Source organism: Denticeps clupeoides, chromosome 5, assembly GCF_900700375.1.
Source record: "Denticeps clupeoides chromosome 5, fDenClu1.1, whole genome shotgun sequence".
NCBI lineage: Eukaryota > Metazoa > Chordata > Actinopteri > Clupeiformes > Denticipitidae > Denticeps > Denticeps clupeoides.
The window spans coordinates 20143486-20167732 of NC_041711.1; the positions used below are offsets into that span (position 1 = coordinate 20143486).

Genomic DNA, 24247 nt, shown 5'->3' on the forward strand with positions numbered 1-24247 from the left:
CTAATTCATTAAATAAACATGCATGGTTACAGAGCTCTGGATATTAACAACAGTCAACATTTCCCATTAGACAAAAGACTATCCAATAGTAATACTTCTAATGTGACCTCATTGGAGAATCATGACTTCTTGCATACATTCTACAGGTGAGAAATATGTGTGTGACCTCTGGTGACCTCTGGTCACATAAATATGTAAAAGAATTGTGGAAACTCTGTGCATGAGGCATAAAGTATACATTTTAAACTTGGATAAGTTTTTTTTTTTTTAAATCACATATAAAGTATTTTGCCTACAATCAACGCAAGCAATAATATCTGCCACGATATCTGCAAATTATTGCATTATAGGATGTTCAGAGTATCCCTTTGTCCATTTAAACCAGCAACCTTAATTTTGTTTATATTGAATTAATAATTCCATTGTTATAAATTGTGAATAATGGTTAATTGAGAACTATTCAATTTTGTTCATTAATCCACATTTAAGAGTAATATGCTTGGTTGTTTAATTACAAAACACAAAATAGAGCAAACCATTACAGTTGATTACTGTAGATTACAGTTGATTACTGTAACCAGCTAATGAATTAATTTAACGAGTATTCTGAATGGGTATATATTTCAGTAAGCAGTAAAGTCACCAGTCATATCTTGTAAAAAGCACCTTGGTTGATCTGAGGGAAGAATCAATAAAGGCCTTGACTCCTCTTATTTGTTGTCTACGCCTTGGATCCAAAGAGCACCTTCAGTGTTTACATTACTCCACAAACCGAAACATCAAAGATTCCCCCATAGATATGGGCAGAATGGCTGTAGTGGTTAATGTGGTGGAGACTAGGTCGTAGCCTACTGAGACTGCTGAGTAGGGAAGTGGGAACCTTGCTGATGGTCCCGCTCACACCTGCACAGGTTGGTCAGGGAGGAGCAGCACTGCTGCAGCCATGGTTTCCATACCATATTTGCTCGGGAGAGCTGCTCTGGGACAGGTTTCAGGGTCTGGATGTGGCGGGCTACTGCGTCCCTCACAACTTCCTGGATGTGATGGAAGGAGGGCTCAGTGGCTGGAGTTAGAGGGGTGGTCTCAGAGGGGTCCCTTGACAGATCAAAAAGCAGCGGAGGATTGTGGTACGTCACATATTCCCTGGTGCAGAAGCAGGCATGAGTGTGAAAGCAGGCGGTCTCATTCTCCGGGTAAAAATTTGGAGTGAAGAAAAAGACCTTCCAGACTGAAGAGCCTAAAAGACATTAACACAACAGAAAATACACCTTTAGCACAGTGTAAAAATTAAATGAAATTGTAGACAGATTTAATCATGATTTAATCCAATTTGAATGCCCAGACTACCGTGGACATCAATAAACAATATGTTTCATCTGTGTTTCATTTCATATCTTGCCACAAATTCAAAAATCATGATGTAGTTAAATGTTAATTTTCTTGCAAAATTAAGAGATTTTTGCAAATTTCAAACCGATTCCATAAACATGAGCCAAGACATAAACCAGATATTTCTGAATAATGTATCACTATGTCTATTATGTGGTCCTTAGTTATAATTAAATAACATATATTATTAATCATATTCAGAAACAAGGACCACTAACCATATTTAGTGTCTTCTGTAGATGTAGTTCATAATAATAAACTCACCATATTCAAATGGGGAATTACACAGGACTTCCAAGGAATAATCCACAGTCTAGTGTATCCTCACTACTGTATCCTGAAAGTCACAGATATAGAGCTATGTGGCCAATGGAAAAGGTTCCTCTCACCGTTGTCTGGGTGCCAGCGTACAGCGTTTAGGTAGCCATTGCAGTAGTGAAATAGGAACTCATGCTGGGAGCGTTCCACCTCTCCCCGCAGCAGAGGCATCAGGTCCTGGCCGTCTATTATTCTATTATCACATAATATACAAAATAACATGGAAACACTTTATATGTAACTGTATATGTATAATGATTGTCTATTTGTCCAATGCCTAATAGAACAATAAACATTGATTAAAATTTTACATCCCTTACAAACATCAAAGGTCTCCCATCTGGATGCCTATTGTCTCACTTAAAATTGCCATTGGAAAATATACACATTCAGACATTTATTGTTCTGCAGATTTTAACTTATTTCTACGAATTATAAATTAGTAAATACCCATTTATACAACTTATGTATTTACCTCAGTAAGTAAAATATATATATTTTTTTTTTATGAAGACTAGTTCATATTTAGTTGGCAATACAAGAGCCTGCACACACACATTTATATTATGCAACTTTGTCCTTTTGAGTTATATGGAATCATTTTCCTCAAATGTCATTCCTAAAATGAGTTTCAGGTCCCAAATGTTATTTTCCTCTATATACCACAAACCTCGACACATAAAGCCTTGAATTGTTTTTGGTTTATTGAAAGGTGCATGAGCCGCACAAGTCAAAGTGACATTTCACACCCCAGGAGACAGACACTGGAAGTCAGAGCAGTAAAAATATCCAAGAAATAGCTGCTGTGTGGCACTAGACTACAAAAACCAAACAGGACGATAATAACAGGTCCGTCGCTGTGTGGTGACAGGCGAATAAAGCAGACACACTTCATCAGATATACACCCTCGTAACGACTGGAACTTTGCTCACCTGTCCTTCGGAATTCCTGCACCAGTTAACTGCGCCACAGTGGGGAAGACGTCCATGTTGCTGGTAGGTTCATCGATGACTTTTCCAGCAGGCAACAAGCCGGGCCACCGCAGAATCCCTGGAACACGAATTCCGCCTTCCCAATTGGTTGATTTGCCAGCTGTCCAAATTTGCAGAAAATATTAATTTAATATCCACTACATACTCTACACAATGCCTTCCAAAAATCCACCTGATCCACAAGGAGGAAAAAACTAGACATATAGCTGTATATTTCCTATAAAAAGGGGACTGTTTTGTCAGTTTAAAACATTGACAATATTAAACCTACAGCATAAGCCTTTGAAGTCTGGCCTCTGATAAATGACTGCACATCAGTGTCACTTAATTAATGTCTCTCAGTACCACACATTTGGACATTTTGACATGATGCTGTTCTGCTTTTGGAAAGAAGTAGGTCAAATAAATAAATAATAATAAATTCAGTTAAAGAGTAAACTCTACAGTAGTGACTGACAGCCAAAAGCCCCATGAGTGTTTTTTTTTTTTTTTTTGTCCAGTGAGTCAGGGCTTGTCTGACATATTTTAATATTTTATCAAAGCCAAAATTGAAATCTGACTAAAAGGGCATGTTTAAATCTCCACATCCAAATAAAATACTGCATTCTCTCATGTCAGGCTGGTTTTAAACACAAATCTTGGGCGGGTGGGGGATTTGTGTTTCCGTATCTCGCTTTGCTCCATCAGTGTTGTGACAGCAGTACAACCTCTTAATACAGAAAACTATGTTGAAGGAGCCCGACACGATTTCATAAAGTGTCAATGCAATACAGTCTTATTTTGATTCTCTTAGCTGGTGAATTTTTGCTGATACCTCAGATCTGCCTCAATGGACATTTGTTATGAAATTTCAGAAAGTGTTTCATTTCACACACAAATGAACTCAGAGACACAGCCAACACATCTAACCATTTATGTGTGACATTTTCTTCACTGTCAGCATGGTATCTAGCGTAAGTGCCCCATATCAGCACTTTAATGACTATAATATGAACGTAGAATTTTTCCAGCTGAATGCATGTTTCATAAGCAGCATGCCCTCTGCAGGGTGTGTACCAATTGTGACCATTCAATTGATCGTGTAAAATCATGGTGTGGCCAGCAGATGACAAAAAGAGGGATTGTGAGCTGATAATGAAATCAGTCAGTGTTCACTAAACCACGTCATGTTAATGTGCATATTTAAATGTAACATTTCCAGTTCATAATATACAAACTAGTTAAATATAACAACACTTCAATAGCTAAATTTAACATAGTTACCGTAGTGACCAAATTAGAGCAATAGTGACACTAATTTCAGGACAACACAGATAAATAAACTGACAAATAAATTGTCAAAATCCTTCCATGGGCTTTTATTTGTAGGCTTCAGCCTACAGGTAGAGCTCATTGTGTGTCATTCCTGCAGTGGAAAGTGAAATGGTGACAAGAAGCTATTCGCACATCAGCCTTTCACTGAATTTTTCATGGAAAACGGTCTCATTTGTGGAATCGAGCTTCCTCTCTGTGATGACATCCCAGATGCAGAATCTTGCAGCATTTCCCTGGCGATGAAGTGGAGCCTTTTAATAAAACCGACTGGATCGGCTCCAAATGTGGCTGAATGCAAACTTCACAGTAGACCATGGCACCCCGCTGCCAGTTGTGCTGTTCTAATGAGTCCAATGTCCAACATTTGTTAGCAGTCGCTCTGTGACGTCCTTGTACTGTTGCCGTTTTCATGTTAAAATGTAATCTTGACTATTAAACACTTGCTGGTTTTTAGATGTAACTAATCATATTTCATAGCTCTTCGGAAGCCTTCATTTAGTGGTGTTGATGTAGTGTATGAATGTCACCGTGATTTGGTTCCTTCTTTCAGGTGTAAACACTTCTGATGAATCAGTCTGATCTTTTAAGATGCTGAAGGCACCTGGAATGCCACATTCACCGGCTGCTCATATGTGCCAATTCAATATGTTTCAGTCCCAGACATATTCCAGAGGTCCACACATCACCTCAGCACCGTCTGCTTGCCTCACTGACTGCAGCCGGTGCTTAAGTGGCCCCGCAGTGACTTCTTGACATGAATTTCCTGCACAGAACTACTGAGATCCTAAATGTGAGCCACACTTGCATGAGTGAATTGGCTGGAGCACCCTCGTGTGCATTGGGTGGGATTCAGCTGTAATTGCATTCAGTGCACGGGGATTGCCAAAACTGGATGGGGCTCCTTTATCACAGAGCATCATCAGGGGATGTTGTGAACAGCCTGAGCGGTTTTCTCGGCTCAGAGCATTTCTCAGACGTCTGTGGGTTTATCCCAGTCAGACACTCTCAGCCATCTCTTTCTCTCTCTCTCTATGTCTGTCACTCTTCTTCTAATTAGTTCAGCCTAACCGTTCACTATGACATTTTTGATGTTTAACGTTTATTCTGTGTCAGACCCCCCTGTTCATTCTCCTGCAATGAAATGAACAGAACAAACCTTTGTAGATGCCACTCCAGCCCCGGTGCACCTCTCCGTGGATTGAGATCTCCTCCAGATGAGGTCCCTGATCTGAGGTCAGGTACACCAGGGTGTTATCCTGCAGATTTAAACGCTCCAGGGTCTGCATGATCTGACCTGAACGCATTCACACAGAAATAAAAGTCAGAAGCACAGGAAAAAAGAACAACTCATTACAATGTGCAATGTATTTCCGGAAAGCCTCAGGTATGTGTGGAGAATCCTGAAGGAAGTTCAGGATTGTCTGTAATAGCTGGTTTTAATGTAAACAGAGGAAAACCTTTAACTACACAAGTTTGGTTCTTGAAGAATTTCACACTATAATGGCTTCTTCAAAGCACAGAAAAGATAAATGTACCTCATAATTGATGTGTTTGTGCATATGTGTGTGTGTGTGTGTGTGTGTGTGTGTGTGTGTGTGTGTGTGTGTGTGTAGGACGTTGCTGGCTGTTGGATGAATCATGACAACTTTTTTCTAATGTTTTCCTTTGGGTACAAAAATGCATTAGCACCACTGGAAGGAAAGCGCTGGATGAACTGCAAGAAAAAAAAAAGAAGTGCTGGACTTCATGCATGTGTTAAGGAAGTTGTTTCAGAAATGATGAAATGAAAGAGGTGCAATTTTTAACAAAAGGATAATTACACTAGCACACTATGCATGCACACAACTAACAAGGGGTCAATAAGTTGAAAGGCAATAAGGGGTCAATAAGTTGAAAGGCACATACAGTATTATTCTGATAGCAATAATGTGATTTGCTCTGTAATTTACACAAAAAAAAAAATCTGAAAAAAGTTACTGACACACAGTGGGTTTACTGTCCTGACATCAATAAATGCAGGTATTCAATAAATTTGATTGCCTTTAATTAATAAAAAAATATTATTTGGCTAGTTAAGTGTTTATATACATGAAATTTTAAATATGTTAATATAGTTTGGATTATCTAAATGTGGATTATTTAGGCAGCAAGTGAACAGACAGTACTGCTAAAAGACCTGCGCAACCAAGGACCAGGGTCAAACTGCGACTGAAACAGGGCATCTCTAAAATTACAGGGTTTGTGAGAAGTTCCCAGTACACTATGGTTAGATACTAACTTGACCCTAGGAAGTACAGCCGGTGAAATGTTAACAGGATCAGCCAAGGTGGTGCATGGGAACTGAGTGTTAACCCTTCAAATACAATCTGACAGAAAAATCCACACTGAAATGCAACAGGCACATGCTTCAGAACTGCACCATGGTCCAATGGAAGGTGTTCTTTTAGATTGTGTAGGAGGTGGGTACTACAGAAGGAGAAGGAAGCAGTAGGAACTATGGGAGGAAGGTATGCTGGTGGCTTTCTGGACTAGGTTCTTGAACAAGTGGACCCCTTCGTGACAACAGTATTCTCTAATTGTTTGAGGAAAAGTGATGACTTTGCCTCCAAATTCCTGTAAGGTGAAATTCCAATAATAAGAGATTAATTTTTCGATCAAAGTTTGCAACCAGAATTCACCTTTTTATATTATTCTTTGTTAGGGCTATCTGGGTCAAGGAAGGTTTTCTTAACATTAATGACACACACAGTTTGGAGAGCCGGTTAAAGTGAATTGAAGCGAATGACTCATTTGAATGTCACCACTCCAGCATTTTCATCAAACGGTGCATTTCTATTCATCAAACATAAAAAAGATGCTCTTATATGTAAGTCTTCCTCTTGAATTTGTCATCAAAGCCATCTGCAGTCCTACAGCTCCTCCAGAAACACCCACAGCTCTGGCTTTGCCTTCACAGTACTAAATACAGCCAACAGGCCATGAAGGTTTCTGAGAACCTTTTTTTCCCCATTGTATGAAAAGTATAATTTCACATAAAATGATTTCATATCCTGTCTCTGGTATAATACAGTACCTACACTCCAGTCCACTTCCATCACTGCATCTCCATAAAGTCCATGCTGACTACGACCCCGGAAGTATGGAGAAGCGAACAGAGCTGTGTGTACCTGGATAAAAGAAAAGAACAAGAGGAAGGGCCTTGCAGAGTTCCTGCAAGAGTCAGACAGATTGGATGAAGAACTGAAGAATACTGGTTATGACACAAAATGTGGTATTGGGTATTACTAATGTAATTGTAAAAAACAGTCCACTAATGAACAATGTCTTAAGGAATGAGGGGGCCGCATATATTCCATTACAATGAATCCTCATCACTTACAGGGAATAGTGTAGTGAAGGCTGGTGACAAACTCAACATGTAGCTTTTCTTCATAACTCACTTCTCTAAAAACTCTATGGCTTCGCTGGTCATCCTCTGTGTGAGGTTTTCGGAGTTGAAAGGCTGCTCCACAATCTCCTCATTTCTCATGAGAATGCAGTTGAAGTTTGGAAACACAAAAACAAAAGCTGCGAAAGAGGACACCAGCAAAGCCAGTAATATGGCCGCTGCCAAAGTCAACCTACGAGGCACGCGCACGACCCCCTTCAAATGCAGGAATGCCAGTGTGGCAACACCAGCCCCCAACGTGCCGTAGGGAATGTGGGCATGAACATTTACTAATAAAGTGCCATGGCCTGGCTGGCAGTCCCGCAGGTTGGTCATGGTGATGCCATAAAAGTGATTGAAGCCATGAGCTCTAGGGTGGTGGCAGTGGTCATCGCTTCGTTCACAGTTCAGTCCTTGATGCCATTTGCCTGTCATAAAAACACAGACAATGGTTTGCTTTACATAAACACTGTTAAAGGTGCCAACTTTTAAAAAAATTACTAATATTATCTATCTGTGTATTGTGTTGTAAAGATATTTACTGAAGCTAGCATGATTAATAGCTAACAGTAGCCTATCCTGTGTTGTAATTCCACTGTGTGCCTCAAGGGGCAATGTTGAGTCACATCATTTCAAAACCTTGTCCTGCGTAAATACTGAAAACCTACAACAAAGTATTTTAACATTCTCTCAGTAATAAGAGAGGAGCCCAGAAATTATTTGAGGTTAGTCTGTTGTTCGGTACCCAAGCTGCTTTCCGCATCATCAATTCAGCATTTGCGTTTTAAAAAAAACAGGAAAAATATTAATCCGCCGGCACAGGCCAGGTTCACTGGTCTCTCCCTGTCTCTGTCAGTCCACTTTCAAGAGTGCATGCACTTAAATGAATCTCTTCTGGGTTCCAAATTGTGTGCCACTTTTAGTGTTGATTTGGTCTTGTTAAAAACTCCCCATTAAAACACCTTACACATTGCATAACTAAAATGACCTTATGTAATTTATCTTGGCCTCCAACAGACAATTTTGAAGATCGGTTAATATGTTTTTTTATTAGTTGTGCTATTATTAAAGAATAGATTTAACTCCAGCACTTGGAGTTAAAAAATCAAATACCACAAATAATTGTTTTTAGATATTTTAATAAACATTTTAATAAATGGTAGTAATTTAAATGAAATAAAAAATGACACCAATACTGCAGGCAAGGACAAAAAAAAGTTTTTTTGTTTGTTTCCTTTTTTTGTAAAAGGTCAACTAGGCAATTAATGAAATTAGTTTCCAACCATTTTAACTATATATATATATATATATATATATATATATATATATATATATACACACACACACACACACACACACACACACACACACACACACACACACACACACACACACACACACACACATACACTCACACACACACACACACACACACACACAAATTGGCCTAAGCCAATCTTCCTCAGCCTCAAGGAAGAAACAACCCTTGACTCCAATCACTGGGGAAACACCAGAGCTGATTTACCAACACCGACTGATCTATTCTGACCCTGATGATCACAAGAAGAACATGATAAATCCGTTCAGAGAGAACTCTCAAACTTTAACCCACATCTCCTTGGTATCCCGCAGCAGCAATAACCACCTGTGCCTTAAAAAAGAAAAAATAACATCAACATCAACTAAAATTGCACCATCCTCAAAACTAGAGCCTGAATGTGAATTTCTCAGGCACTCCCATAAACACTATTTGGATTCAAGTCCATTATGTAAGGATCTGACTCCCACTGCACCACTCCTGCAGAAAAATCACTGAACTTTTGTAAAAATTCCAAACAGGATGACAGGGCTATAGCAAAATCTGATGTCGTAATATGTGGCCCACAGCTCCATTTTAATGCCATTCTGTTTCTGCAGGAATAGAATGAGAGGAACAAGGTGTTCCAGGACAGCTGAAAAGCACAACAAAGACATCTACGATTGCCCCATTTTTTGCAGATTCAGGGAAGTTTTGTGGGATGCGGAGTACCTATGAGTGCAGTATCATATCCCTGCTCCTTGGCAAGCCTGGCAAATGTGATTTCCTCAACAGGGAGTCCACCAGACGCTGCAGAGATAATGTATATCCCCAATTTGTGGAAACCGCCCATACCTGCCAACAAACACAACATCGCATCAGGATCTTATTGGATTGTACTGGAACTGTTGGAATAAAAACTGAGGTAACTATTTACATTTACATTTTTCTAACACACATCCTCATGTTAATGCTGGGGTGCTTGTCTCTTAAGTAGAACATTTTGGGATAATAAAAAAAGTATAGTTCAAGATGCATATGCATATGGCATATGTACAGCAGAACATGACGTCTGTGTGTTATGGTCTCATTGAACATAATACCTTGCTTGCCTACTTTTTTACTAATTTCTACTAGCCTTATTCCCCTTGTATTGTATTACTTTCTCCTATATTCTATTTTATTTAATTTGAAAACTATTAATTAACTTTGCATAGTCAAAACAGAGTAGTACAGGATGCATTTCACTGTGTGTTGTACTGCTTTATCTATGCATGTGACTTATATTAATCAAACCAAGATCAAGTTTAATAATTTAAAATGAGCCAGTTTACCGGAGCGAATGGGGTACCGGCCAGTCAAGAAAGCTGCTCGGCTTGGGGTGCAGAGTGGGGCTGCAGCGATGTGCTGGGTAAGCCTCACTCCTGTCTCAGCCAAACGGTCAATACTTGGAGTTCTGCAGAAATAATTAAGCTTATTAAACGAACTGGCATTCCTGTATATGGCGCCATTGTAATCTATCTAGCACATGCATTTTCTTTTTTTTACATTTTACACAAAGTTGTGATGACTCAATTACTGCCATTGTGATTGAATGAATTTATGACAAATGAGGACAATTTTATGACAAATGGCTGAAATGGCTAAAATGACATGTGAGAGCCAGTGTTGAGTGCAGAGGGAAGAAATGTGGGAGGCCTACTTCAGAGTTCTGTTTCCGTAGCACCCCAGGTCCCCGATTCCCAGATCGTCCACCATCATGAGGACAAAATTAGGTCTTTTCTGCTCAAGCGTAGAGCAACAAGGCATAACTAACAGCAAGCCGAGGCACAGGACCCGTACTGATATCATTCTAATAAAGAATACAAAAACATACAGTGTCAATTCAAATAACAAACCTAAAGGACCCCAATAAAAGGATTAAAAGGCATATAAAGACATTTATATTTGTGCTGATTTTTGTAGTTTTGAGTTGGTAAAAAATGCTGTGGTTTAATTTCATAGGCAATTCAAAAGTGCATAACCAGACTCCAATTAACACAACACATAAAATGAGGAGAGTAACAGCAAAAAAAAATAGAATATAGAATAAAAAAAGCTGTTGTTATTACAAATTATACAGCGCCTTTTTATTACATCTCACAGGGTGCAACTTCACCTATTGTCCTGCCTTCAGCAATAATTGTAAACCTCTTTACGAGAGAAGATTATACATTCTGGGGTAGGGGTTGAAATTCTGGTGAATCAGCACTTATCTAAACTGCAAAATTCTACAAATTATATGTAAAAATTGGTTTTCATTATACTGGTCATGCAGCACAATGTATTAAAATCGTATGAGGATGTTATCTGTGCATGGGGTACAGGCCAAAAGTTTGGACACACCTTGTCATTCATTGTGTTTTCTTTATTTTCATGACCATTTACATTGGTAGATTCTCAATGAAGGCATCAAAACTATGAATGAACACATGTGGAGTTATGTACTTAACAAAAAAAGGTAAAATAACTGAAAACACATGTTATATATCCTAGTTTATATCCACCTTTGCTCTGATTACTGCTTTGCACACTCTTGGCATTCTCTCGATGAGCTTCAAAGAGGTCGTCACCGGAAATGGTTTTCCAACAGTCTTGAAGGAGTTCCCAGAGGTGTTTAGCACTTGTTGGCCCCTTCGGCTTCACTCTGCGGTCCAGCTCACCCCAAACCATCACTATTGGGTTCAGGTCTGGTGACTGTGGGGGCCAGGTCTCCACTTTTTGTTAAGTGCATAACTCCACATGTGTTCATTCATAGTTTTGATGCCTTCAGTGAGAATCTACCAATGTAAATGGTCATGAAAATAAAGAAAACACAATGAATGACAAGGTGTGTCCAAACTTATGGGCTGTACTGGATGTCACGTGGCAATGACCTGTCGTAATGGGGAGCATTCCTACTCGGGGTCCGAGAAATAATGCCTCATTCCACACCTCCGCTATAACTGCAATAATTACATTCCGACCCACGTGACGTAACGCGCGCTGCACGCGGCAGGTCTTCGCGCGTCACCGCCGGACACCGTGCATGCTGGGTAAACGTTGGGTCGAGCGGAGACCTTACGTACGCCACCCGGGAACGTACCTGGCGTGGGTAGCGCGCCGCCGAGGCTTTCTCCGCGACCTCCTCTCCGAAGTGAAGTTCTTCCAGGAGCGGCTGGTGGCCTCAGCCGAGAGGAACCAGGAAGTTTGTCACGTGACCTGACGAACACGCGTGTGTTGGGATCAAAGAGCAGCATTTACATTCATCCGACGTCCTGATCCAGAGCGACTTACAGGGACAGCCCCCCTGGAGACAGTCAGGGTTAAGTGTCTTGCTCAGGGACACAATGGTAGTAAGTCTTCTGGTTCAACCACTGGGCTGGTACCAGCCAGCATACAACTGGACAATAATATCGTTGTCATTTAGTCAACTTTGTCCTTGAGACTCGACCCTGTCCCTGCACCCAGTCACTCTGTATTAGAAAATCGGCTACATGTACAGTACGGGCCAAAAGTTTGGACACATCTTCTCATTCAATGTGTTGTCTTTATTTTCATGTCCATTTACATTAGTAGATTCTCACTACCAATGTGTACCATCAAAACTATGAATGAACACGTGTGGAGTTCTGTACTTAACAAAAAAGGTGAAATAACTGAAAACATGTTTTATATTCTAGTTTCTTTGCTCTGATTACTGCTTTGAACACTCTTGGCATTCTCTCGATGAGCTTCAAGAGGTCGTCACCTGAAATGGTTTTCCAACAGTCTCGAGTTCCCAGAGGTGTTTAGCACTTTTTGGCCCCTTTGCCTTCACTCTGCGGTCCAGCTCACCCCAAACCATCTCAATTGGGTTCAGGTCCGGTGACTGTGGAGGTCAGGTCTCCACATAACTCCACATGTGTTCATTCATAGTTTTGATGCCTTCAGTGAGAATCTACCAACGTAAATGGTCATGAGAAAACCCATTGAATGAGAAGGTGCGTCCAAACTTATGGCCTGTACTGTAAATGGACCGAATTTTACAGCAGGCTGTGGCGCTTTATAGTTCTCATGCCAGGTTCCTCCACCTGCCCTCGGTCGCTGCAGCCATCGTTCGAAAACCTCAGCAAATATTTGGCAATCTTTTTTTTTTTTTTTTTTTTGGCAAATTTGCAGCCAAGTGTTATTAAACACACAGGGTCTCTCGAAATAGGCCGCATAAAGATGTGTCCAGGTGGGCATTTGGCTCAGAAAGTGCGTGGACCTGCACTTGTTCCCATCAACGAGGAGCGCGGCTCCTGTATCGATCCGGCTGAGTAATGTGCTCCACATTTGAATCCTGATGCCTCCGCCGCTCCCCGGAGGAAAGTCACGTTTTCTCACCGAGCCGCGAGAAAAAGGACAAAGTCTCGCCTGTTTACCAAAGGAAGGGGGGAGAAAAAAAAAACTATTTTGTTGGGAGCCGCATCACCCGGCTTCGCGGTGCGGGCTATTTTCTCCGGAATTGATCCCCCGAAGCGCGCACGTCTTTCTAATGCGCTTCCGTCCTGTGTTCTTTCATTCGTCGAAGTGCCTTTTACCCTGCACAACCGGTCTTTTCCCATTTCAAACAAACATTTTGCTTATTATCGGCTATTCCTATATAAAACTGATATCGGGTGATATCACGGGCGTCTGCGCGGGCAAACACTGCCCCCTACTGGCGCGCAGGCGCCTTGCACGCTCCCCACGTCCGTCTGGGGCGCCTTCGACAGTTCTACATCGCTGATGTTTATTCCACATGCTCCACATTTCACAGGGCACATCCTTGCTGCAGCTGCACCTTCGGAAGCTTAGAAAGAGGCCCATCAGTTTCTCAATAATTAGTTGTAGAAATCGTAAGAAGCCAGAGAAATCTTAATTTTATTCAAACAACATAAATTGAAAGGACAGAGCAAAATGTAACTTCATCTTCCTGCTAACAATATACATAGCAAAAAGCAAATGATTTACACTAATACTTACGTTATTGTCCTTGTTGTATGGGAATCTGTGTGGAACATCTGACCTCTATAGACTTTCAACTGAGCAGCATAAACCTTGGGTCTGGATGCATTTAATTCTCCCCGTGGGGAGGGCTGGATGAGTGTTGGATGAGTGGATCAGGTTTTATCCTTTTATCTGCCTCCCGATCTCTCCTCAATTAAAAATTGATTTAAAAACAAATCCCTTCCATCGCCACGCCAAGCATTCATCAAAATGTCATTTTGTCAGCTCAGCACACGCTCTCACTGCAGGTCACTGATTCAATCATGAATTCTCAGGACGCTAACACAGTAACGTGTATCTGTGTCAGCCCATTTATTAAGCTCAATTAGACTAGTGTGCTCTTATTAACAGTAATGGGATTTATTCTGGGTTTATTTTGTATTCATATTGAACAGGACTTCAGGGCAGCGATGCTGACGCATCCCAGAAGAGAACCGCCGGCTGAGCTGCGTGACTGGGAGTTGATTCAGGCCTTGCTCTCTTTGATGTCTGCCCTCCACAGTGTGAGCTGGAGGCCCGGGGGAAATGCAGCCTTTCGGCACCAATTGCAGATCAAGCTCGCAGACTACTGATGGTGCATCGGAAATATCCTTTACTCCTGGCAGATCTGAATGAGACTATCACTTACAGGCCACACACACACACACACAACACAGACTGAAGTAAAATGGCAGTGTATTCCCCTGAGGCACACAAAGCAGTGTTGTTAGAACAACAACAACTTTGTTGTCCCAGGTGTGTGGTAAATGCAGGTAAAAGGCCGTGTAGTTGTGTGTGTGTCGTATGTGCGTGTGTGTGTGTAGGCTTACAATCACCTGGTCTCACGAAAAAACAAGAATCATAAAGCAAAAATTGTAATTTACTAGATGGCGGTTTGGTGCAGGGGTGTTTTTGCAGATCCGTGGCACTGATTCTGCTGAGCCCCGCAGCCATAAACATGCCATCTGATCCCATCATCTGTATTACATGATTCAGTGAGTATTTATACAGCCATCGCATAAACAAACTTCTCACCTTACACTTCCACACATTCCGCAAACTGCAGCCATCTGCATGATTATTTCTATTTTTTTTTTTCCCACCGCTCCCCATCCATTCTGTGATAAAATCACAGCAGCCGGGATGGGAACCTGTCCATCATTTTTACAGGCTCGCACGGACAGCTTTTCCAACAAGGAATAAACAAGCTGATGAAATATAATGGGACAAAATTACTGCCAAATTGGAGGCATTAGAGGCTAAAATGTCACTCGGCGGTTGATGGAGATTTCAATTGCACCAGGGGACTGACACTCTGGACCGGAGCATTGATCAAGGTGTTGAGGGACAGGTCTGCTGAATCAGAGAAGGCACAACACCAACATGGCCACTGGAATGACTGACGTTACAAATCATGATGAACCTTTAGATCTATAATAGAGAGAGAGAGAGAGGGTTCCTGGCTCAAACTGACCCTGTCCCCCCACTTCTCTGTGGAGCAGTGCCAAAGACTGCAAACTGTGCCAAACAAAAGTCAGGAATAGACGAGTAAAAGTATGCCTGGGCAGATTGTGTGGCCTTTGTCGAGAGGTTTGGAGAGATCCTACTGTTGCTGCAGTCACTTTGCAGATTAATTATAAGACGTCTTCTGAGACTACTGGGATGAGACTGAATGCCAGAGACAACCTGTTCCAGAAGCTGCCATGCAAGCCCAACCTCTTAAGCAGAGCCATTCTTTCTGCATGGCTTGACATTTCATTCAAGTAGCAGAAATCATTTTGTCGACTTTTTATCTCATATGCAACTGTCTTTAATGCACAACAGTAATTACGTAATCGCACAGTACGTGTTGTCAGATCCAAGTAACTTATGGACTTGAATTAAGTTACATTAGGGAAAAGCCCGTGAGAAGAACCTTGAGGCCAGCAAGTTGGGTCCTCTGTTGTAGATATTATCAGTGTGAATTCTCTGCCAGGAGGGGGCAGGCTTACCTCACAGAGGTTTGCTCTGAACCCAGACTTATGAAGAAGATGCATTCTTCTCAGGGTCAGGACCATTGAAGAGTGTTAATATATAAACCTGAATGTGTTCATGTTTATTCATGTTTTGTGAAGATTACAGCCTTTACCAACCAGTTTGCTGACTGCTGTAAGACCAACAATAGAAAAGGTGTGATGCATGTTTGCATGGGCTGAAACTTAAAAAATTGATGAACAAGATGAACCTTTTTCTTTCAGCGTTGGTACCTCCCGAAACAATTTCATCAGCTCATTTCTCGCAAGACAATGCAGCTCACTGAGGAGGAACGCCTTTCGCTGACTTTAAGGGAGACCCCGGACCTGTGGGGTCAGGACATATTCACTCAACACTGGGGTCGGATGGGGCACTCTTATCACCATCACCAGCTCTCATATGAACCGGCTGCCCCCCTGGGCCTAATGCGGAGGCCAGCCCACCCAGAGGAACCCACCTAAGGGTATCAGGTTAGGGCCCTGCACTCTTCTCTCTACCCCCACAGAGCTGATCTTATCAGAGAGGTTTCTGACAGACAGCACACCTGGGCAGCTGGGCATGGGAAAGGCAGCCCCCCCACCCCCTCGGTAACATCAGGTGATGGGGGGGTGGTTAGTTAGTTGGAGTCCAGGTATGTGGAAAGAGAGCCTTTTGGTGAGAGCGCATTAACAAGCTGTTTCTGTTCAAGATAAGAGACAGAATGTGAAATCGTTGACCCACATGCAGACTTATGCAACTGACTCCATCCATTCAGCAGACCACATATTATATATACCTCCTGGCCTGAAAAAGACATCACTGTGCGTGCCAAATTCTGTAAATCCCGTCTAGCCCAGACAATAGCCATGACTAGGTAGAGAGGTTTTTGGCGCACCAGAAGACGCATCTATCCAACACTTCGCTTATTTCGCCGCTGAGCATCTCTACTTGGCTGCTTCTTAGCCCAGTACATCTGTGCAGGGGCAGGGCCACACGCCGCTGTTTGCCAGTGGAATAACGGCAATTTGTCAAACATGAATGAACGACCTCGGGGGTGATCGCTTTCTGCAGCGAGGAAATGACAGCATGGGCAGAATGGCCATGTCTTTTTGAGTCTTTGCTGGGGAGGAAGAATAGGGTGTTTATGGGAAGAAAAAGATATGGGATCAATAACTGAGCAAGTGTATACCAGGAAGAAAGGCAGCTCTATGTTCTGAGGTCAGATGAAAGAGTCCATTGCTGCTGAATTGTCCTTTTTTTCCATTTCGGTCGTCCTATGTGCCGTAACTATAGAACTGGGGGCAAATGAAAAATGTGTAGAATTTGATATAACTCCAGAAGAGTTATGTAAAGAACGTTCAGAGAGTCTTATCACCCTGGAACAGTTTCCCACAGTTCCCAGGCAACCGGGACCTGGACAATGGCACTTTAAAACGATCACGGCTCAGTCAGTCACACCGACTCAGACATTTCCCTGCGTGCTCTCTGGATTTTGAAAATCCGTAAACCTTGCTGTGTCTCCATCTTCCACAACTTCACTGCGCCCCTTTGTACAATGTGAGTCGGGGGACGCTTTAGAATTTTGTGAAAAATGTAAACAGCACTTATTCCTGTCTGGCAGAGATCCTAACGAAAAAACATCCTTCTTTTAAACTGCCAGCATGAACTCCGGGCAACATTTTGTTGTATTATTTTTCCCTCTTCTGTCCTCTCTAGTGTAGAATTCTTTACAAGAAATGGACATTTTCCTCCCAGAGTGCTATAAGTCAGAGACAAAATTTCTGACGGGCATTATTTGAACCGATTAACATGTGTTGAATACAACATGGCTATATGATACATGTTGTTACCTCTTTATTTTAAAGAACACACATTGTTGGATAATTAGTGGCTTAAATATTTGGTTAATAAAGCCCAAACCACTTATAATAATAACTTTATTATTGTATTGTACAGAATGTGTGACATATTAAAATGCAGTATTACAAACCATGAACCACAAACCATAACTGTCCGTTGCCATTGTTGGTATTCAGAATTCTATCAGGAAGATAGAGCGGCATGATTATGAACTTGCAAATGAGTTGACGAGTTAACTGATAATTTGAAATTAAAATTGAAAATCTATTTCATTATCACCTCCTTCCGGTTTCAGACTACACTGAGCAGATGGTGAACTGAATAAACAGGGAAATATTGTCAAGCTGTCATGTCAGCTCATATTAATACATCAGTGCTTTAAATATGTGTTGGAAAAATTCATTCTATGCTATTTTGCCACATACCAATTATTCAGTGCCCTTTTTTTCTATATCTATGCTGTCCTTACAGGCAGAGAACACCCTGGACTGGTTCCAAGAGCTGATCTTCCTGTTTATGTGCATGAGACTGAAGATGCAAGTCAGTGTCTCTCAAGTGGTTTTGCACCTTTCTCAATAGGGACAGCAACTGGCAAGTCAAGAAACTTCAGATACAATTGATGTCACGCCAGCCAGCGAGCACTTTGACGTGACGCATAAATTGCCAACTACCCTCTAGTGGTGCGGAAACCACAACAGACAGCTAATGCTGTCGGTTTTGTGCGCCATTCCAAGAGCAGCTGCAACCGCCTGTTCTGCTGGGTCGCTGAGTGAAATAATGGGATGGGGTAAGATGGAATCTTCTTGCGCATGTGCGTGGAACCAGTGCTAAACGTGTTCTCTGTGGTTACAAAGAGCTCAGTGGAGAGCCATAGAGGAGGATCACGCCCGATTTCCTCTGGACTCTGTTGGGAAGAATATCTCCCTAATGGATTCATGAATATGCAACCTGCAGACCATTGGGGATTTGACCAATTACCAGTTTTCACAACTAAAAATGGCCTCACCTTGCATTTCGTAGTGGTTTCCTGCGTGCTCACATCAAGTGGGACCCACAAGGCATACAACGATTGGTCAAATCCAGTGTGGTCAAATCCAGTCAAGGAAGGGTGTAGGCTGTAAAGATCCAGCAGCCTTGAGCTGAAAGCTTGTTAATGTCCATGCACAGGTAGTCACATTCTATGATGATGTCATTTTAAGAGCCTAGTCTACCTTGAGCCCTAGAAGCGCTCCATGCTGTGCGGCAGTAGTAATCAGTGCAACAATTAAAGCTTAATTGCAAACACCATTTATGTACCCTGAACCCCTTCCCCCACCACCAACACCACCATTTCTGCAGAGCGTACGACTCCTTAACCTTCGAATATTAATGAATAAGGGCACATGTTCTGTTTGTAAATAGCTCCCTTGATCTATGCCATGCAATTTAATTGGGACGTAAGCCAAGTCAATATCTCTCATGATTAATAAATGCCTGTATCGTGGGAAGGAAGGCTTATATAAAATGAGATAGGTGTGTTATTACTGAGCCAGTCTGCCTTGTGGATACACTGTCAGGGACGCGGTTATGATGTGGTCATAAGGCAGCACGGCGAAAGTAAAATCTCATTATTCTCTGAAGCCCAGGAGGGTCAAGGCCAGAAAGAGACACACAGCTCAGGGCTGAATGAAAATGAACTTGTCAACAGAATTAAGGGCAAACTGTGTGGACAAAAAAATGGCCACACACACACACACACCAAAATCAATAGTGCACCCTTCAATAAAACAAAAAAACTGGTTAATGTGTGGTGACGAATCTCACACACCAATTTAGAAAACAAAGTGGTTTGATTCCCGACATTCCTACCACGCCGTCTCAGGCCGCAGTCCCAGCGCTGTAATGTCTAACAAATGGAGGACATTAACACAGCGGGTGGTGACATTTTCTATTATTCTTCTACAACAAGAAAAATCTGGTGAGCATAGCTTGTCATGCCGTGGTGTCACGGCTCCTCTGACATATTTGTCCCAAGTGATGCCGCGTCAAAGTCCCCTTCATCCTCCTCTGCCTTTGCTCAAGACGTTCACTTAAAAAGAAATAAAAGCGAAAGCTGTCCCATTGTTGCAGACATTACTCATGCGCTTGGTAAGTAGATGTAATGAAGAATTGATTGAGAAACTCTCAGGCGTTGTTAATAATGGATTCGTTTGTAGAGCCGGCAGGGGAAATCAGTTTTGGATCCTGCTCTGATCTCCTCGATAAGCAGCCCATGCGTTGCAGTTGAAGGTGCGGATTGTTCGTTTGCTCAGAGGGACGTCTGTTTATGGAATGATCCCAGCGAGATGGAGATCCTGCTTGTCTTTAATGTGGAGAGCTGCAGTAGTGGGGGACTGGCTGATTGACTGGAGGAAATCTGCACCGTTTAAAATGCCTGATCTGCTAATTGGAAAAAAATTATAAGTGTGAAGTGATGTTTTTTCCCCAAGCTGAATGGATGCATTGTTGGTTTTTTTTACATAATTACACAAACTGAGCGTCTTTTCAAGAGTGAAAGTGCTTGTTTGGAAGAGATTCGGAAAAGACTGCTGTTGCAGAATAGATGATGTTGCTGGGAGCGGTTGGAGCTGCATTAAAGCATCGCTGTTTACATTCAGCCTGTCAGTCACAGCCGGTGAATACACATCTTTCTTTGGGACTAATAACGCTGTGCGGAAAGACTAGATGCATGGAGTAGAATGAGCCTCAGGGCGCCTCTCGCTAACTGGCGAAGAGGACTGACGAAGGACGTTCGGACAGATGAAGGACACCTGCTTTGACACTTTCGCATCCTGCTTTCCCCATCCGAGGTCTCTTAGTGCGTGTGGGAAGCCCGGATGGTGTAAACACACCTACAGGTGTGGAGGAGAGGAGCATCAATGGTGTCGTCACTCGCCGATACGTGCCTGGACTTCCTGAAGGATTCCGGTCCAACCAATTCAGTTGGCCAGTGGCACTACAGGAAAAGCATTTTCCTGTTGGCTTGCAGACGGTACCTGGAATAAGGAACTCGCTTTTTCTGTGACAAACCGCTTGCTTAAAGCAAACATTTTCGCGTCCTAAGTGTGCTGTGCAGTATTCCCCCCAGGTTTTAGGAACATTATTTTGAAAGATGCTGAGGTTCTGGAAAATTGAGTGTCCAATTGAAAAGAATGTACCAGATGTCTCCAGACCATTTTGACCATGTACGCGGTTATGAAAGGTTCTGGGCATCCGTATTTAACAGTTTTACAGTCCATCAAGTCTTAGCCTTTAACTCATGGCAGGCTCTAAAATTCAGCAGGATGAAAGTGCTGACTGGGTCCTCCTCTCTGAAATGTACGAACCATTACGTCTTGACGGATGAATTATGGCGCTGTCAATAATTATGACAGTTGGCATTGATTGGAATGCAGAAGGTCTTTATGGTCTTAATACTTGATAGGAAGTCGTTTATCAGATGATATCCAGCGTCTTCACACCCAGGTGTCACTTACTAGGGTGGGAGTTGCTGAGGACAAGGTCCTACCACATTTCTCAGCATAACCCGAACACACTAGTGTGTATTTCGTTTTAAATTCAGTTACATTCAAACAATGAATTTTTCCACAAACTGGCAGTCCGAGAGAATTTAAGATAATGGGCACTATTTTCAAACTGGTACAAAAAGGGCACTGATGGGCACGTTTTTTAAAATCATCCAGAATGAGGTAGTAGGATTCTTGAGAGCTGTCAATCATTGAGTTCCTCCCATTTGAAACTCATTGAAACATATTTGAATATTATTTAACATTGCTGAATTTTTGCAAGACGCAAATATGACACATTAAGTCCTTGAAAATACTGGTGCCTTGGTCGAGGAAAACTGGCCATTTTCTGCACTGTTACTGTTCAGCACAGTTTGAGTACTTCAGGCATAAACACAAACTAATTGTTTTACATTCAGGCAATCCTGACAACATCTGGATAGTCACACTGATAATCTGATCATTTGATGGGCCTTTGCAAAGACTCATCAAAAACTGGAGTGTCTGCGGAGATCTCTGTGTTGCCCAGTTTTTGTCTGCATTCAAACAAGAATACAGCGCTGCTGGCGATCTTCTGGGCTACTCCTAACGCACATGGTGTAGGCCGACTCAGCTCTGCTCCCGCACCTGTGCTGTGCTGGCTGTGTAATTATTAATGCTCCCAGCCAGTGGGGAATTATGCCGCGGTGCATTTTAATGCGTGCTGCAGCTCATCGTGGGCTGAATTAGATTCATTAGATCCCCGCCAGTGGCGCAAACCCCTGTTGGTTTCGCCAGGGAGGGCGAGCACATGCCTCGTCTGATGGATGGTCTGATGGTCTGAGTTACTGCTCATCCTGGAATAGCACCAGTGCATGTTCTCCACTCCACCCACGGCTCAAAAGGAGTCGATTGCCAATCCTGCTCAGAGACGGCCAAGAGAGGCACAACTGGGATTTGAGCCCATGGCCCTCTGGAACAAGGCCAGCCGCTCAACCCCACGGGCCGTGGGCATCAGAGGGCAATGTCAGGGGGTACTGAGGAAGGCAAGGATTCAATAGGCTGTGTCAAGAACCTGTAATTCATTTTCAACCTGTAAGCCATTTAAATATGAATTCCATTGTTTCTAGTGTCAAGTGCAATTATATTCATAAGGTCCTAATGAAGGGCTGAGAAAATGTGTTACGATTCCTTGTCACAGATCTAATATGTTAGATGCAAAAAAAAAAGTGCCTCTTCTCATTGTTGCAGATGTCTTAACACTGCTGCTATTTTGAGCAGGGAAGTGAAGGCAGATCGAAGTAAAAGTCTGCAATTACGCTGTGACAGCTTGCTATCCATATCACTGCAGTTAAGAAGCTGTTTGACACAGCAAATCATTTTAGCCAGGAGTCGTATGAGCATTTTCACTGCTGCATGCTGGTATATTAGCATAAATCAATACCCAGATCAGTGTGGCACACAGTACTGGGCTCAAACTAAGCTGATATGGGTGCTAACTGCCAGACGCCCCCACACCAGAGCCTTCTCGTGGCTCCCCTATCTGGGTTCATCTCCTTTCGCAGGCAGATCTCCAGCGGGAGTAGCCCCCCCATTCGGAGAGGTCGAAGTTACACACTCCCTCTCCAGAGGAATGCTTTGACTGGTCCTGCCATGGCGTATATATCAACCATCAAGAAACTGCCAAAGGGCCAATTCAAAGCAGCCATTTCTCGCTGTAGAACCGTAGCGGGCAGCGTTTGCTTGTAACGGAGTGTGTAGGCTTATGTTTGCAGTTCTGTGCTGTATGTATGCATTCAAATTTCCATGTGTGTGTGTGTGTCTGTGTGTGTTTGTGCCTGCATTTGATCATGCAGGTTTGAGACTAATGTTGTGCTTTTTATCCCTCGACCATCTGTAGGAGTGTTTCTGGTGGAGCCCACAGGGTGGAGGAGACGATGGAAAACGTATCAGGTGGTTTATCCCCGTGTCAAATGTTTTATTTATGCTATGTGATATTGAACATCTCAGGGCTGGGATAGCATTCAGATATGAAGCCTAACGTTTCAGCTAGAACCACAAATCTCACTAGCGGTTCCCCTCAGTGGGAAGACTTGAGCAACTGGCCATTCAAATTCCAGGAACAGCACAGTAGACCAGTCAGCCAGTGCGCATAAGAAAGGCGCTGTACATAAAACGTGCTTCCATTAACATGTTGTCACTGTCAAAACTGTGACTTTCACGACTGTACATTTCAGTACACTAGATCCATTGACGTAGGAGCGAGGAAAATACCACAGAGAATAAAACGAAAAATAAAAACATACCACAGCACAGCATTAATACGTTAATAACCAAGTTTACCACAAAAAAACTATATTTCAAAGAACATCCACTTCTTTGACATCAAACATTAAATTAAATGTTAAATACATGTGTGTTGAAATCTACATTCATGAAAAAGTACTAATGCCCCTAGAAAGCAATACTGTTAAATCTACACAAAAGCCATGCAGGGATCGACAGAAGTCTATATGAAGGGTGAGGGGAAATGCCACAGTGGTGGAAAAGGTGCTATCGACCTTTTGATGAGGTTCTAACCGCAGGCCACAACGTCAAGCCTCTTTTATCCAAGTCATATGGCATGCTTTCATTTTTATAGTTTGCTATTGACTCTCTTCCATGAGAGTCACCTCACAGTAGCTCTCGCAATTTTGCAGTGACAAGCATCACTACTGGCTGTTATCTTTGTGTGTGACAGTACTTCCAATTCGAGATGGAACCTATTTCATCATTATTCATAATCATTATTTGTAACACTTGCCATGTGCTGCTATAGTTCTTCCCCCACTTAGATCTTTGAAAATACTTAATGTTACATTAATCTGTACCCAGTATAACATATATGTTGTCATAAAAATTGTTGTTATTGAATTGGCTTTCCTTGTTTTTTTCATTCCAGGCCATGTCCATATTTATTAATAAAATCTGTCATCTGTCACTTGCGTTCTCACTCTGTACACTGACCCAACATGCAGCTGTTTATATAGCGCTACAAAATAAACATAGAAGCATCACTTCAGCATCACTTCATTGAATATCACTTCAGAAAAGAGTGGATATATATTGTTTATTTAAAAATCCTTGTTAAAGTGTTCTAGAATC

General features: G+C 42.1%; 1 protein-coding gene across 1 annotated transcript; it reads right to left on the bottom strand.

Moving 5' to 3' along the window:
• Positions 1 to 11969, bottom strand: sts (steroid sulfatase (microsomal), isozyme S). Its single transcript, XM_028980007.1, has 10 exons — positions 11863 to 11969; positions 10441 to 10590; positions 10073 to 10194; positions 9471 to 9593; positions 7455 to 7869; positions 7088 to 7224; positions 5171 to 5308; positions 2641 to 2800; positions 1779 to 1900; positions 1 to 1237 (listed from the first exon to the last, which is right to left on the bottom strand). Exons 2-10 carry the CDS (start codon positions 10587 to 10589, stop codon positions 849 to 851), a joined length of 1755 nt encoding a protein of 584 aa, XP_028835840.1. The 5' UTR covers position 10590; positions 11863 to 11969; the 3' UTR covers positions 1 to 848.
• Between the last annotated feature and the right edge of the window lie 12278 nt (positions 11970 to 24247).